The following is a 16,719-nucleotide window of genomic DNA, read 5'->3' as shown; positions in this document are numbered from 1 at the left end:
CATAATATCGTGAAAATAATTTTAAGAATAGGGAAAGAGTGGTCTAAACAACATTTGGAATGACAATATTCGTCACATTATCTACCAGGTTTGAAGATGGAATACCATTTAAGTTGACAAGTATGCGCTGTCAATCGGGTCGATTATTAAAGCCATTTCGTGTTGGCTGTGTCACAACCCTTTAAGGCCGTTGAATTCTGTTAAAGTGCTGCATAGGCATGCTTTACCCTCGACTTTCCAAGCTATCATTAGTGTCATTATTTTGCTAATCTTTTCTTAAAAAAAACTGCGACTCCAAAATCTACAAAATGCTTTTTTCTCCTTTACATTATGGAATAAACCTATTCGATTACTTACTATATACAAGACTTCTAACGCTTATTCCAAACCTTTTTTCTCTTTTTCCTTTCAACATTGACATTAATATATTCCTGCTACGCTGCTGCCAGTTTCTGCCTATGCAAATGGTAATTTGTTGTTTGTTGTTTGATGTAAAGATGTGATAAAATCTATTAATATTAGTGTATATAATGATATTAGGCTTTCCAGACATATTTGCCTGTAATTTCTGTGGTATTAAGATCTGATTCTAATGCATCATCAGATTCCCCATCATACTCGTCTTCATTCTCAGATGGGATATATGGTTGGTAAAAGCTAGGTGGTTTGCTTGTAGAATTAGAAGATGCTCGTTTAGTGTTCTTGGGTGCTGCCGCATCGCGCGGTTCACCATTCCCATAAAGTGTCGGCAGAATACCAGTAGGCTTCCGAGACTCATCGGCCGGTTTCTTGTTAGACTCCACATTCAAATGGGCAGCCAGATTGACATCGTGAAGTGCATAAATTTGATCGGCTTTATTTTGAATTTCTTTGGTAACAACTAAAATTCGTTCCGCAATTCGGTCACGTTGTCTTTTACGTACGGCAGGATCTCCTCCGCCAAATGAAGTAGTGAGTTGCTTAAATTTGTTGTTTAGCTGATCATACTCCTCTTCCAGCTGGTTCAAAACATTGCGAAGAGCCTCTTCTGCTGATGTTGTAGGCCGTGGGGTATTCTCTTCCTCCCAACTATAGTCCTCGGAGTGAGTATTTCTTGTGCTAGTTCTTTGATGCGGATTTTCTAAAGGTGAAGATGAAGGTCGAGTCCCAGACGTTTTATAGGTCTTGCACAAATTGCAAGAGCAATTAGGAGAGTGAGGACCTTTGCCGACTTCAGACCACGGAAGAACAGTATTTTGAACTAAAGGGTCTACCTTTTGTGGTGGCGGGGGTTGGGGTGGAGATGGTTGTTGAAAAAGAGGCTGGGTGGGAGGGACCTGCTGGAATTGTGGATGTGAAGGAACCTGTTGCTGAAATTGCGGCAACGGTTGTTGGTATTGGGGCTGATATTGCTGTTGCTGATATACTGGTTCAGGAGTAATATTTTGCTGTTGATAAACTGGTTGAGCAGTATTAGAAGGGGGTGCTGATTGTTGATACAAAGGTTGAGCTTGGGGATATGACTGGAATTGAGCTGGAGTAGATACTGGAGCTGGAACTGAAGTTGAGATTGAAGAAGAAGGTTGTTGTTGTGTTGGGGGTTGTGTGTGTTGAAAGTGCTGCTGCTGCGGCTGCGATTGAGATTGAGATTGAGGTTGAGGTTGAGGTTGAGGTTGAGGTTGAGGTTGAGGTTGAGGTTGCGATGGAATAGGCTGCTGCTGCCGTGATTTTCCGTTGCTAGCCCGTCGAATCAGTCGCTGCTGCTCTCTGTACACGCTAAGGGGAATAGTAATGAACTCTTCGCTCATAGACTCTGTAAAAGTTTCCTCTCCGGTAATGTTGGAATCATCATTTTCATCATTAATTGCAGTCGTAGAATCAGAAGGGTTTCGGGTTTGTTGTGAACCACTGCTTGATCTAGAAGAAGTTTGTGAGTTGTCCTTAGGGCTTTGAATCGTTACTCTGGATGCAGAAGAACTTGGTCGACTTTCAACAGGGTTGCTTGAAGATGATCGTCGTTCCAAAACATCAACAAGTCTCTCTAAAATACTTTCCATGGATGTATCTTTTAGTTTTACTGCATCTTGCTCAGTCACATCTTCAGAAATAATTGGTTTATTTTCAGAAGTTGCTACGGGGACACTAGGGTTTGGGTCATTCATAGTTTGTTGTAAGCTAATAATTTCAGCCAGTTTAACTGCAAGGTCATATATCGACTTATCAACAGGGTTTTGGCCATCAGCTGGTTGAACAGGTACCTGAGAAACTGGTTGCACAATAGGGGCTGGTACATTAGTGGGAACCGAAGTTACAGTAGGTGCTGCGAGGGAAATGGGAATAGGAGTGGGTGCAGTTGCAGTTGTAGATACAGGAACGGGTTCCGATGTTTCCTGAAATTTTCCAACGCCCAAAATGGTATTTTTTATGCGAGATAGTTCACGTTCTAAGGTATCAATGCTCTCTTTTATTGACAACCCTGATCCAACAGATGCAGGGGCAAACGTTTGAGCAGGAGCCTCTCGTAGGGGCAGTGGAGTACTAGTGGCTGGAGGTGGAGTCTGTTGTTGAGGAGTCTGAAATTCAGTCTGTGGTAAGGGCTGAGAAGAAGGGGATTGTTCCCGTTGACTCTTTTGCTTCAGTTCATCAAGTTGTCTTTGAAGTTTGCTCAATTCGCTCTCTATACCGGGTACAGGGACGGGCTGTTTACCCTGGCGTGCATTCTCAAGATCTATTTTCAGGTAGTCGTTTTCTAATTGCAATGTCGATACTTTACTTTTGAGAAAGGTAAGCTCCTGCTCTCTTAACTGGAATTGTTTTTCCAAGTCATCATGAAGGCCTGCCAAATTTCTGTTTTTGATTTTAGCAGTATCATACTTTCGTGTCTTGTTTTCCAAATTTGCTTCAAGGGTGGTAATCTTGTCACGAAGACTTGAAATGTGTTTTTTGTCATTGTCATTCAGATTGTTAATGTTTTGAGTGTAATCACCGTGTCTTTTTTCCAAATTTGAGTACATAGCTTCCAGCTCATCACGTTCAGCCATAACTTTAGTAAGCGTTCGTTCCACCTGGTTCAACCTATCTCGCAATGTTTTGTTTTCATTCTCGGCTTTAGAGGTTTCAACCCGCAGGTCCTTAAAAGCATACTCTAATGTAACTGGATTGATCGGGTCATTGACATTCTCTAAATCTACCAGAGCTTTTATTGGGTGGTATTCCTTGGCACCGCGGGTTGGCTGAACTTTGCTTGCACCATCATCGCTGGTTGAAAATGCACTAGTAATTGGAATCTGGGGAAGGCCAATATCTGGGTTTCGACTCTTTTTAATTTTGTTACTATCACGTTTCAAAGGAACTGGTTGCGGAAGTTCTTGCTGAAGATTGTACTTGTCTGAGTTATAATTATTGTAGTTTTGAGACTTTGTATATCTGGGTTCACCAGAAGAAGACACCTTTTCAGATGAGTTGTTGTTAGGATCGTCGTTATTATTGTACGGTCTATTCATTTCGGGGATTTTGTAACCAAGATTAATACCGTTTCTAATAGTATCTGCATTAGAAACATATCCTGCATTATTATTATTGTTATTATTATTATTATTTTCCTTTTGTGCAAAGGAGGTTGGAAGAGAGCCAATGTTTGTACTGAAGGGCCCAGCCTTTGCAGAATCATTGGTATTGGGACGAGAATTGACACTATTTCCCATAGCCTTTTGAGAAATTGGAGAAACACCCCCAAAGGCATCCGAGGAATCGCTGTCAATAATGAAATCGTTAAGTTTCTGTGAAAACTCTGGAATGTTGTATTGCTTCTGCGTATTGGTGCCAAAGTTTGTAGTTGTAGATTGGCCAGGCGCCGGGCCTAGCCGAGACTCTACATTGCTTTTTCGTGTTGGACTTGAATTTACATCGTCATATGCAGTAGAAAAATCAGGGAACGAGTACCGCAGCTGAGCATCGGTAACTTGTGGTGATAAAATGTTATTCAAAGAGGATTTCCGCTTGTTTGTTGATGCAGCCTTTTTGCGGTAAGTTCTCGGCGTAGTAATTCGGCCAGGCACTTGAGCAGAACTGGAGTCCTTTTCACTGTCGGTTATAATATAGTCCCTTTTTGTGGTAGTATTGATAGGGTTGCTCATGTTATTGGTGTTACTATTAAAGAGTGATTGTTGTTGTTGCTGTTGCTGTTGCTGTTGCTGTTGCTGTTGAGAAAAGTTTGCGGAAACGTTACTCATTCCACCAATCTCGTTGTCTAGCTTAAAGGCAGAATTATCCGTATTCAAATTCCAGTGAGAAAATGAAGCCATAATATGGTTGTTTTCAAGCGATGACAAGTGCTATGATGGAGAAAGTATGCTGGTTTCTTGTCAAATGTAAATCATAGAAACAAAAATTCCCAAGGGTTGAAAAACGAAAGGAGGTTTGTGTTGGATTTTTATTTTTATTTTTTTTTTTTTTTGAGCAGCTGTTACAACAACACGTCTGTCAGGGGCGACGCGTGGCTAGGGTCGCGTCGAAGATGTCACAAATTGGTCATGTGATTTACATGTTGGAAACTTGTACATTCTCCATCTTTATTATCAAATCTTATAATATTTAAATAATGGCCTGAACAAAAAAAAAAAAAAAAAACATATTGCTAATTTAATCAATTGAAAGTAAACTACTTTTATTGCGGATCGTTCAAAGTCTTACTGAGCTAAAAGTTTTGCGTACCCTTAATATTAATATCGATATTCTGCAATCATAGACCTATATATTCTTGTCTTGTAACAAAATTTGTAACGCAAGTCATGACAGCAGACCTTGGGACAAGTACATCCGGGTTTATGTAAGCTCAACAGGCACATTTGGTTGACATCTGGGAATTAACACTTTTTACACGCATCTTCCTATTCTTCATTTCAAGTTTAAACAAAAAAAAAGTCATGGCGGCCCCAACAAGTTTTGTGCGAGAAAAGCACATAGATTTTATTCAAAAACTTGATACTAAGAGAGAGGATGTTGAGTACTGGTACAGCGGTCATTTGCGGATGAGTAAGTTTCTTGATGATAATCTTTAGCTTCACCTAACATTTCTAGGCGGCCTTTATTGGGGTCTTAACGCATTGGACATTATGGGCGAAAAAGATAAGTTACCTCGAGAAGAGGTGATTGATTTTGTCCTTTCATGTCAGCATTCTTCTGGAGGTTTTGGAGCCAATGTCGAGTATGACCCCCATATATTATATACCCTGAGCGCTGTTCAGATTTTGTTCATGGAAGATGCCCTCAACCGGATCGACATAGATAAAGTTGCAGATTGTAAGTTTCATTCAAGTGTCAATGGAATATTATAGGCTAACAGATGTAGATGTTGCGTCGATGCAACTGCCGGACGGTTCATTTCAGGGAGATCAATGGGGCGAGGTAGACACTCGGTTTGTATACTCGGCTATTCAAGCTCTCAGAATTTTAGGCAGATTGGAGAAAATTAATGTTGATAAGACAGTCGAATGGATACAAAAATGCTATAACTTTGACGGCGGGTACGGATTAGTTCCTGGTGCCGAAAGTCATGCTGCACAGAGTAAGTATAAAAGGCAATTGGATCTTCAGGATTATATAGGCTAATCATTACACCTTTAGTTTGGACCTCCATAGGAACTCTTTCTATTCTAGGCCGTTTGGATTTGGTAGATGTCGACAATGTAGCCTGGTGGCTTGCTGAGCGTCAGGTGCCAAACGGTGGTTTAAACGGACGCCCTGACAAGCTCCCGGACGTGTGCTATTCTTGGTGGGCTCTTTCATCGCTTGCGATTCTGGAAAAGACCAACTGGGTGGATGCGGAAAAGCTGCGAAGCTTTATTTTGGCTGCTCAAGATCCTGATGGTGGCGGCATTGCAGACCGCGAAGGAGATGAGGTGGATGTGTTCCATACACTTTTCGGAATCTGTGGACTGAGTTTGTTGGGATATGAAAATTTAGATGAAGTTGACCCGTCATATTGTTTGACAAAGCGAGTTTTGGAAAAATTACCTCCACCTACATCGAAATAGAAAATATATATAAGGGATTAGAATGAAAGCAAATGTTGATATTTTTTTTAAAAAAAAAAAAAAAGAATATGTTTAAATATACATGGACCGCTCAGCAGCAGTACGAGTGCTTGGGGTATATTCTACCCAGTGAATCTGGCCCTTATCGATAAGCGGTCCTGGATTAACGACCTGACACTCCTGGTATGTGACTTTAAACTTTGGAGTAGTAGGGTCACCCAAAACCATAAAAGTCGGGAGAGGCGAAAGTCGCAGCGCATGGCTATAGTCCCAAGAAACTGGTCGTACACTTAGCTGGAATGGCGAAAGAGTTCCCTGGTCAAGAAGTGTTTTGACCACTCTGCGAGCTTCCGCAACGTCTGGATCGACGTGCTCGCGAGGAGCTGACAACAGGTGGTTGCTTTCCTTGAGAAGTTCTTGAATCTTTTGGTTTTGCTCGGCCAGCTTGGTAGTGTTTTTATCTGTTTGTGCGTCAAGCACAATGTGTTCCAGATCTTCTTCAAGATCATTAATATCCTCGTCATCTACAACACCATTTTGACGAGATACACGCGAATGGCTGGTCGGCAGTTTTTCATCTTCTTCATCTTCATCATCAGATATCGTCTCCAAGTTATCGCCTTGGCCCTTGAGACGACGCTCGAGAGCTGGGAAAAAGATTTGGTTACGCCGCAGTCTGGCACCAACATCATCACGTACAAATAAAATCTCGTGCGACAAGTACCCGACTCTGCACGGATTGGATGGAAAAGATGCAGTGGGAACTGCTCGTTTGATACGATTGACAAATGTTGGAGGGATTCCTCTAGAAGGCCATATAGCTGGAGCACCTGCAGAAAATGTGGCTTCCCAAGGATCACCATCTCCGGGAACAAACAAAATATTTGTTCCCACAAAAAGTTCTGGGTATTCTTGAATGATTTGGGCCAGCGCATCCATGCCATCTTTATACGGTGAAGAGCTGCCATTAGGCTGAAAGGGCTTTGATGAAAATGGGCCCATAAAAACAAAAGTGATTGGGACAAGTGAATCAATTGTGATTTCAGCTTTTAAACGGGTAAAAAGTTTCCGTAGACTGTCGAGAGTCTTTAGCTTGTCAAGAAAAGTATTGCAACCGAGAATAAAGACTCGGTGGTCTGCATGCTGACATTCCTTCATCATGAGCCTTTTCTCCAGCTGTACATCAACGCGGATAGGCTTTGTTGGCGCGAAAGACTTGTCAAGGTTATTATTTTTGGAGGAAGACTGGGGTGGCGCATGTACACCCAAAAAGTCAATGTAGCCAAAGTTTTCTCTGATGGTGCTTCGAGGCTCGCAGGGTGGAATACCTACAGTAGTGACGATAAACTTGTTTCTGGTGACGATTCCATCTGCAATGACAAGTGATCCTGGAACATAATAAGATCCTGGTGATGGAAGTGCATGGGACGCAATGTCGAGCTCGATCTTGCCACTAGGATCTTGAAGCCAGTAGTTACCATTTGCGCCTTGGGATAAAAGACCAAAAATGACAAATGCCTGGCCATCACGACCAAGAAGACTGTTAACTGGAGTAATCACTTGGCTGGAGTCCTGGGTAACTGATGTTGTTGCAGAAAAGAACTTTGTAGAATGGAAGAGTTCTTGTCGCATGAGCGAGTCATATGCAAAATGGTATCTACTAACGAAAAAGCTAATACGCGAAGGCACAGGTGCCAGAAAAGATGGTGTATGTCGTTTTACTTGGAAATGTTTGTTTTTGTAATTGTATTCATAAGAAGGTTGCTGGAACGCAGGGATGACCTTGTAGTAATCTTTCCAGTTAATTTCTGTTTGTTTTGCAAGTTTTGCCGCAATGATGTTAGTGTCGATAGATTCAATGACAGAAGGTTCATATGGTCTGGATACAGTATCAGTTAACGTATCTGTAGGATCTGGGCCATCGGGAATAGTGTCAATTCTTTGAGCCTTACTTGGTTGATTGTTAAACATTTGGATGAGTGATGATTGTTTGGTATGACCATTGATGGATGGTTGGTTTAGTGACTGGTGTCTTAAAGATGCCATACTTTGAGAAAGATCCAACACTTCTCGAATAATTTCTTGGAGTTGGTCTCTTTCAATGAAAAGACCACGGTCTTCTTGTTTCCAAAGTTTTGCTACGTCATCCATGAAGCGTTGAGCGGCGGGTCCGCGCCAATCAAGCCCAAACTTTTGGCCAATGAACTCGGCAAGAGCCTCGAGACCAGAAGTTTTCAAGTTTAGGCCATGTTTTTTAGAAAAAATGCGGTATGCAATAGGTCGAAGTTGTGAAAAGGTAAGCTGGATGGGTAGCGTAATGGGTGAATCGAGAAATGATCCAGAGTGGCTCGAGAGTATAGGTGGGGTGGAAATGCCATGGTTAGGAGCTGTGGGTTGTTTTGTTGCCAGACGGTCTTTTGGAGGATGTGATCGAGAGAGATTTGGTCTAGTTTGTTTTTTTGAAAAGGCTGATCGTCTTGGAGCTTCAGGCATTTTTACTTTTTTGGGAATATTTATATGCTTTAACTTTTAGTTTGAAATGGTTTATTTAGGGGAGGGATAGAAAGAATAATTAGAAATGTGAGGGAAGGTTTGTGAAGATGTTTGTTTACTTTTTTGTGCAATGCAGGTGTTGTTTGGAAATTTTTTATAAGCGTGTACGAAAAAAAAAATTACGCGTAAGTTTCAAACTATTATTATTTACGCGTAAGTTTCGTGTGTTAAATCACTGGTCTTCTAGGGGGAGGCGAGGGTGTATTGGACGATATCTTTTTAGGGTGATATTGTTAATCATTCAAAGAAAACAGAAACATTATATATATGATGATATATGATGTTTGAATAATTTAAAATATCATTTTAAGTAATTAATAACTAATTGAGATATTTGAAAGTAATATTTTATTTTTTTTTTTATATTTTATTGAAAGATTTTTAAAAGTTCATTTCAAATTATTAATGGGGATGTATTGTCAAATTGGGAATTCTAAAATCATTTTCAAATTTACATGTGTGATTGTAAAATAGTACCCATAATCATTAAAAAGTTATTACAACACGATCATCTAATTTGATTTGATATTATTTGATTGTGATTAAATAAAATTAGTTGTCACAAATATATATATATATAACAAAAAATATAACAAAAAAATAAAACCAAAGTTGTAATAAAAATTGATGGAGACGAGCCATTTATTACCCCGTTTACTCAGCAACTGGTCACATGATGTGTTATGTTTTGAGCAAGCACGAAAATAATAACCTTACGCATGGTATTTATTTTTGACCAATGAAAAAAGTTTTAAATGTCAGCATATGTCATCTAGTGTCCACACGGGTTCCCAGAAACCGGGTAACGGCTGGAGGGAGGAGTAGAGGAGCAATGCCGGCTGGCGACTAAAAACGGCGGAAAAGCGCTGACTGCTAGTGTTTGCTGTGCTCTTAGTAATGGCTTGCAACTACTGGGCCATAGAAAGTGCCTCCCCCACCACCACCCCTTATATATAAGAGCCCGCCTTCCCACTTTATAGAATAAAAAAAAAATTTAAGACTTTAAGAATTTTTGAATTTTAAAACCAAAAAAATAAAAAAAAAATTTATAAAATTATCTAAGATAATCAAAGCATTTCTTTCTTTTTTCTACTTACAACACACACAAACACAAACACACCAGTACATTCACGCATTGCTTTACAGAACCAATTATAAAAGAAATTAAAAGAACCTTCTCTTTTTCTAAAACAATCTACATTTATATATATATATATACCATATTTCCTAGAATTATCATCAAATATATTTTTACAAAATTACACAATGAGGCAATCACAAGTTACTCTCGCTCTTGGAAGATCTACCAAGCGCTTCATGCAAACCATCCAGCAGCAGCCCAGCGTGGTTATGACTCCCCTTGTTTTTTCCAACAATAAGTCATCAGCATCAGCCACCTCCAGTGATGCATCTGCTCAAACCGATTCTCTAGCCTCTGCTGGCAAGAAGTGGACTACATACTCTCTGCCGCGAGTGTCTCAACCGGCTAAGCCCATTTCCTTTGCACCTCTCAAGAAGACGGCTGCTTCTACCCCATTTAAGCTGAGCACACCATCAAGCCAGCCTATTTCCCAAAAGTCAATTCCCACCACAAACACAAGTACAAATACATCCACAACTACAAGCACAATTTCTTCCCCCGCACAGTCTGTCAATACGACTAATACTGAGCCTTTAATCAATGCATCTACCACAACCACAACCACTACAACCACACCTGCCCATGCACCTGCACCAGCACCTGCTGCTAAGCCTCGCAGAAAACTGAGACCCCGCAAGGCAGCTATTACCCTTTCTTCCACAGCGGTCGAGCACTTGCGTAACCTGCTAAACCAGCCCAACCCTCAGATGATTCGCATTGGCGTTCGTAACCGGGGTTGCTCTGGTCTGACTTACCACCTTGAGTATGTTGATCAACCAGGCAAGTTTGATGAGGAGGTTATTCAAGATGGTGTTAAGGTGCTGATTGACTCCAAGGCTTTGTTTTCCATTATTGGCTCTCAAATGGATTGGATTGACGATAAGCTTTCTTCGCGATTCGTGTTCCACAACCCCAACTCCAAGGGTGAGTGCGGATGCGGCGAGTCCTTTATGGTTTAAGATGATTCTTCCTTTTTTTTTTGAGGGGATTTTAAACCATGACCACTCAATTCCTCTTTATGCCTTAATGAATTTTATGACTGATGCATTTTTTTATAAATATTACTGTACTATCCTTTTTTTAATGAACCAAATAGAAATTATTAATGACGAATTGCATTTAAAAACAATAAGAACCATGTATTTTACAGCCTACAAAATGTGTCCTTTGACAATGACCTAAGAAAATGTAAAAAGTGGTTTTTTTTTTTTTTTTTTTGAGTCATTGAAGTCATCTGTACACAAACATTTGTGACAATTACTTTTTTTTATTTTTATTTTATTTTATTTTATTTTATTATATTACTGTTATTTTTATTTTTTTTTTTTTTGAGAAGATCCCACCTGCCCTGGTTGTAGATTTATTTATGTTGTAAGGGTTGTGTTAGAGTGGCAGTTTGTATTAAATTTTTTTATTTTATTCTTTTTATATATATATATATATATATAGTGGTATACCAAACTTTTAACTTAACTGATTGGTCTATTTAATTATTGTAGTTTCAAAGATTGTTGAAAACAAAAATAAAAAAAAAAAAATTGATTAAAACCAGTCATTGTAAAGTTGCAACAAAGGGCAGGTTAGTTGGCAGATTGAAAAAATGAATTCGAATGGAATGGAATGGATGGATGGATGGATGGATACGTCCGTTGACTGAAATTAATAGCCAGCAAAAAAAAAAAAAAAAAAAAAAAAAAAAAAAGAACTCAACGCTTAATAGGCCAAGACCCGCGGTCGGCTCCGAGGCCGGGCAAGTGGAAGAAGAAGATGAAGAAGAAGGAAAAAAAAAAAAAAAAAGTCTAAAGCAATTGTTCTTGAAAGTTCTCGCAAAGTGGGTAAATCTCAGTATTGAATTCTTGGAATGAAGGAGATGGAATAAAAAAAAAATAACATTTAAGTTTACCTGGTAACCATCAATAGTACCAAAGATACCCGTTAGAGTAAAATGAAAGTAACTTTTCAATGTTCAATGTATTACAACCTTAACATGATCTAACTATTTGAGTTATTATAACAGGGGAGGGGTTTGAACCTGGTTATCTCTCAAAAAAATTAAGCTGTGATGAAAACTATGAGAAAAATGCTTTATGGTGATGAGCTTGGAAAAAAAAAAGCATTGAGCCGCACGTTTTTTTTTTGTTTTTCATTTATATCATATCAGATTAGATCAATCTAAGAATCTAAAGAGTCTCCTGCCAAAAATATAAAGATTAATGAAAATGAATTTTTTATTGACAATTTTTTCATTTTTAAAATCATAAAAAAATTTATGACAATAAATCTATTGAGATATATATATATATATATTTAACAGATCATATAAACTAAACATTGTCTATTCTTTTCCTCTCTTATTACCTTTAAGCTAATTAGCTTCTGACATTAATTCCCAGATTTATGAAACCCCTAGTATATACATTGAACTTTTACTAATTTTCTATAGACCAAACAATCAAAAGTATTTTGATAATACTCAGCATCATTCTATTGTCACTCAATCAATCTGTAACATATGCTTGGAAAAATAAATAAAAAAAAAAAAAACCCCCATTGGCAAAGTGCTAAATCCCCATCCCCCCGGACTCCTTTTGGACTCTTTTATGCAGCCGTCGTTTACATGCACACGGGCACATACGGCAACATTGAAAATTTCAGTTCCCCCCCCCCCCTTCTTATGTCATGCGGCGTTACTTGCAACCCTACTCTCAATCATATTAAATTTTTTTTTTCTATTTTTTCACTATTTTTTTCACTATTTATATGTGTATTTTTATTTTATTTTATAAAGAAAAAAAATCAAGACTTCAAGAATGATATACAGTGATCCTTTTTTAGTTCTTTATTAATTTTTTTTTCAACCTTCCCCCTCCATTCATTTTCTAAATATTTTTATGGCATTTTTTTTCTCTTTTAAATATTTAATTAAAAGACGGCAGCAGGGAAATCAACTTGGTTGTCTCCTTCTTCATCTTCCTCTTCATCATCAACGTCTTCATCTTCAGCATCATCATCTCCCATTTCAGCATCCTCAATTACCCTATTGAGTGACGAAGTAGCAGATGTTGCAGGAGCAAGCGTCCTAGAAGCCCCCAAAGCGTTGGACATCGTTGACTGAGAATACTCATTCAACGAGCTCAATTGTTTGAGTCCGTGCTCGGTTGGAATGTACAACTGCAATCCCTGATGCGCACCTTGTGATCTCGTATGAGTTCGGTCCAAGTTCGACGGCCCAGTAGTAGTTTCAGCAATTGCTGCTGCGGAAGTAGAAGTAGAAGAAGAAGAAGCAGAAGCAGACGAAGAAGAAGAAGAAGAAGAAAAAGGGAACCTGGTGGATGAGGTAGCCCCAAACTCTGGAAATATTTGTTCCATGGCTGCTGCATTTTCTTGACCAGTCCGCTCCACCAAGGCGTCCATGGTTACCCTTGGCACCAGCATCCGACCATCTGTTGTTGCAATAGGCGGATGACGCGAACCTACAGTAGTAGTGGTGGCAGCTACTGCATGCGAAACTGTGGGTGCAGCGGGAGCAACTGTAGTTGAACGTTGCCGGCGCTGTAATTGTGTTCCAGCGGTCCCTTCATTTGCCGCAATCACAGGAGCATTTGCTCGATATAAATCTCGAGCCCGAGTAGTACGATCAGCTCGAGCAGCCCGACCGGTTAAAGCTGCATTGGACTGTCTAGCGGTCGCATGCAAATGAATATGTTCCTCTGTAGTGACTTCAGGGGCAGGGGCAGGGGCAGGGGCAGGAGCAGGAGGTTCGGGGGCTTGAGCAGGAGCAGGAGCTTGAGCTTGAGCTTGAGCAGGAGCTGCATGAACAAGAGCAGGAGCTGCAGCACCTCCAAAATTGGCATGATTATTGTGGGCCAAATTGTTCCCACCAAACCCTTCATTGGCCATGAGTGCATGTTGCTGTTGTTGTTGACCCTGGCCCTGATCATTATCTGAAGTCACAACACGCACGGTCCGTGGGCGGTCGTCCTTAGCATATGGGTCGTAGTCAAAGTCCAATACTTCGACAGAAGTGCGACCATTGTGAATAACAACGGCAACACAGCGGCGGCCGTCAAAACGAACCTGCCAGATGCGTTGCATGCCTTGGAGTAGGTCACGCACAAGTGTGCCAGTACGAATGTTCCAGAGCTTTAGAATCTCTTCTGACCCGGAAACAACCTTATACTCGTCGTGCTGGAACGAAATGATGGCACCTCGGTGGCCCTCAAGCTTGTGCAAAAAGGTTCCATCCTCTGGGTTCCACACACGCAGGGTTGCATCTGCGGCAGCGGACACAATGGTCGTACGGTTTAGGTCCACCAGGCCAACCAAAGAAGTGTGCCCTTGTAGAGTGTAGAGTAGAGATCCAGTTTCCAAAGACCAAACTTTAACAAGCCAGTCCATGGAGCCAGAGATACAGCGATTGCGCTTGGGATCAATCACGGCACTGTAAACACGTTGAGCATGTCCCTCCAAAACCCAGCGGCAGCTGCCTGACTCAACTTCCCAAACACGGACAGTGGTGTCATAGGAGCCGGAAACAACAAGGTTTCCATGACCAGAGATTGCGCGCACCGAGTCAGTGTGGCCCGACAAAACGTGCATGAAGAAGGCCTCACCAGTATGTGGAGGTTCAGTGGCAAAGTTTGTTGGGCCAGAGCCCTCTGGGGGTAGCCGCCACACGCGTAGATTGTGGTCGCGTGAGCCAGTGACAATAAGTGGATGCTTTGGGGCTATGATGGGGTTGCCGTGATGGTCGGTACCGATTTGGACCGGGAGGATAATGTCGAGGCAACGAACCGTAGAGACATGACCGAAAAAAACGTGGGTGCAGACTTGGCGTTTAATGTCCCAAACGCGAACAGTGCGGTCTGTAGAGCCTGAGACGAGGGTATTGTCAACATACTGGAGGGCCCAGACACCACCCGTGTGGCCGTTGAGTTTGGTGCGCTTGACACCGGTGTTGGTGTCGTAAATGGTGATTGTATAGTCGTCGGATCCAATGACGATTTTATCATCGTCAAACTGGAGACAAGTAATCATGTCTTGGGGATTGCCCGGCATGGACAGATGGTAGGGACGAGAGTTAGGGTCCAGCCAGTTTTTATTGATGAGATGCTTTCGGCGGTAAATGGCCTTGAAAATGTTGATGGGCTGTGCAAGGGAAGGTAGAGGAGACGGAGAATTTGAGGATAACGCCGTTTTCTTGTCATCATCGCCTGGCTTGCGTCCCCATGTCAAGTAGTCCCAGTGCTCATTTTGAGCACGGGAAAATTCGACTGGGGTGTAATGATACTCATCGCGGGTTAGTAGCGCTTTCCATGTGATTTCGGAAGCGTCGATGATGGTGCGCCAGGACTTGGAGACCTGGCAGGCGGCACACAACGACTTGACATCGAGGTAGCCAAGAATATTTGGAATGAGTTCTGTGGGAAGAGCCGAAAGAATATCGTGGCGGAGAGCAGACATAATGATGCCTGACATGATGGATAGAGTTTTGCGGTCGCATGCTTGAAGCATTTTAAAAAGTACATTACGTTTGAGCTGAGGAGACATGTTCCCAAACGTGTCGATGACGGTATGTGCATCGTCTAGAGTTGGATGGAGATTAAGGCTGCACGGGACACGCGATGGACTTGTGAGGTTCTTGATGAGAAAGGAGTTGACAGTGGTCAATGAGGTGCGAGTTGATGAGGCTTGTGAAGAGGCCATAGCATTTCTGTGGTCACCGTTAGCTGCAACGGAAGAAGAGGAGGAGCCACCGGCGATGCCGGCACCGCGGGTCAAGTCTTCATCTTCAGTGTCGGTTCGAGGAGAGTTAGCAGGTGAAAGTGGAGTTTCTAGTGGGCCCGTGGGGTTTGAAACGGGGACCGGTGAGGATACTGCGGAGGAAGGGTCGAGGACTGAAGGGGGAGCTAAGAGAAGAGTTGCGGAGGAAGAAGAGGATGATGCCAGTGGTGGGAATCCAAGGAGAGATTGCTCACGAGGTATTTGGGATGAAGATGAAGATGAAGAAGAAGAAGAAGATGAAAAAGAGGAAGAGGCTGTAGTAGTACTGTTACGAAGGATGTTGGTTGAATGATGGATGGGTTGTGAGTCGCTAGTGGCTTCAATACGACGTATCTTGTGCGGGTTTGAGGATGAGGATGAGGTGGATTGGGTAGCAGCAGCAGCAGAATCAACAGCAACAGCAACAGTCGCATCATCAGCAGAAGTCTCTGCGGTGGTAGTAAGTAACGAGTTTGAAGACATTGCTAAGGATAGTTTGGAATCTAAAGGCAACGAAGGTTTGCTGGAGGATCCAACAAGGGTTGAAGAGTTGCGTTTACGTGGGACGAGGTTTGTATTGGCTGTAGATGTTGATGCTGATGCTGTGGTGGTGGTGGTAGCTGGAACAAGGGTCATTGAAGGGCAGGCACTAGAATCTGGAAACAACGCACCAGACACCTCAGCGGTTCGTCTACGGACTCTAGAGGCCACATGAGGAAACGAAACAGACATTTCTGCCGGAGTTTTTTCACGCGAAAGGGGATAAATGTTTGGGTCTAATATGTGCTGTTGTTGTTGTTGTTGTTGTTGTTGTTGATGATGGTGCATTGTTGTCGTTGTTGTTGTTTGTGTTTGTGTTTGTGTTGCAGATGGTGGGGGTAATGCCTTTTGCACCGAAGAAGAAGAAGAAGAGGCCAGGCGACCTGCGCCAGTTGCAGCCGCAGATGCTGGCGCATCCGAAACATCTGAGGCATCTGCAGCGATGGTCTGGGGGGAGTTTTGAGCAGCAGTAGCAGGTTTGGGCTTTGGCATGGCGATCTGCTTCTTGAGGGCTTGTTGGAGGTTGGGAGAAAAGGAAGGGAAAAAAAGGGCTCTTTAGGGGGGGGGGAAGTTGTGTGTTTGTGTGTGTGTGGTGGTGGTGGACTTTGTATGCATAATAAATGTGTAGACAGGCAAGAAAAAAAAAAAAAGTGTAGAAAAATCGCACGTGACCATTAGTAAGTACTAAGTAAGCATTTTTTTTTTTTT

At 41.7% G+C, this 16,719-nt stretch overlaps 5 protein-coding genes across 5 annotated transcripts; 2 read left to right on the top strand and 3 right to left on the bottom strand.

Moving 5' to 3' along the window:
* Window positions 1-536: 536 nt before the first annotated feature.
* Window positions 537-4,283, bottom strand: SAPINGB_P001827 (uncharacterized protein; the record flags this gene model as incomplete). The annotated part of the gene is made up of 1 exon (XM_031996547.1): window positions 537-4,283. The coding sequence occupies one exon, from the start codon at window positions 4,281-4,283 to the stop codon at window positions 537-539; it is 3,747 nt and encodes a 1,248-aa protein (XP_031852438.1).
* Window positions 4,284-4,904: 621 nt separating this feature from the next.
* Window positions 4,905-6,014, top strand: SAPINGB_P001826 (uncharacterized protein; the record flags this gene model as incomplete). The annotated part of the gene is made up of 4 exons (XM_031996546.1): window positions 4,905-5,013; window positions 5,059-5,280; window positions 5,330-5,545; window positions 5,605-6,014. 4 exons carry the CDS (start codon window positions 4,905-4,907, stop codon window positions 6,012-6,014), a joined length of 957 nt encoding a protein of 318 aa, XP_031852437.1.
* A 72-nt stretch (window positions 6,015-6,086) lies between these two features.
* SAPINGB_P001825 (uncharacterized protein) lies at window positions 6,087-8,507 on the bottom strand (the record flags this gene model as incomplete). The annotated part of the gene is made up of 1 exon (XM_031996545.1): window positions 6,087-8,507. One exon carries the CDS (start codon window positions 8,505-8,507, stop codon window positions 6,087-6,089), a length of 2,421 nt encoding a protein of 806 aa, XP_031852436.1.
* Window positions 8,508-9,833: 1,326 nt separating this feature from the next.
* SAPINGB_P001824 (uncharacterized protein) lies at window positions 9,834-10,667 on the top strand (the record flags this gene model as incomplete). The annotated part of the gene is made up of 1 exon (XM_031996544.1): window positions 9,834-10,667. The coding sequence occupies one exon, from the start codon at window positions 9,834-9,836 to the stop codon at window positions 10,665-10,667; it is 834 nt and encodes a 277-aa protein (XP_031852435.1).
* Window positions 10,668-12,630: 1,963 nt separating this feature from the next.
* On the bottom strand, window positions 12,631-16,503 carry SAPINGB_P001823 (uncharacterized protein; the record flags this gene model as incomplete). Its single annotated transcript, XM_031996543.1, has 1 exon — window positions 12,631-16,503. The coding sequence occupies one exon, from the start codon at window positions 16,501-16,503 to the stop codon at window positions 12,631-12,633; it is 3,873 nt and encodes a 1,290-aa protein (XP_031852434.1).
* Window positions 16,504-16,719: the final 216 nt, after the last annotated feature.

The sequence above is a fragment of the Magnusiomyces paraingens genome (assembly GCF_902498895.1).
Source record: "Magnusiomyces paraingens strain CBS 517.90 genome assembly, contig: contig2, whole genome shotgun sequence".
Lineage (NCBI taxonomy): Eukaryota > Fungi > Ascomycota > Dipodascomycetes > Dipodascales > Dipodascaceae > Magnusiomyces > Magnusiomyces paraingens.
The sequence above is the reverse complement of the archived record's forward strand: the minus strand, read 5'-3'. Positions and strand labels throughout refer to the sequence as shown.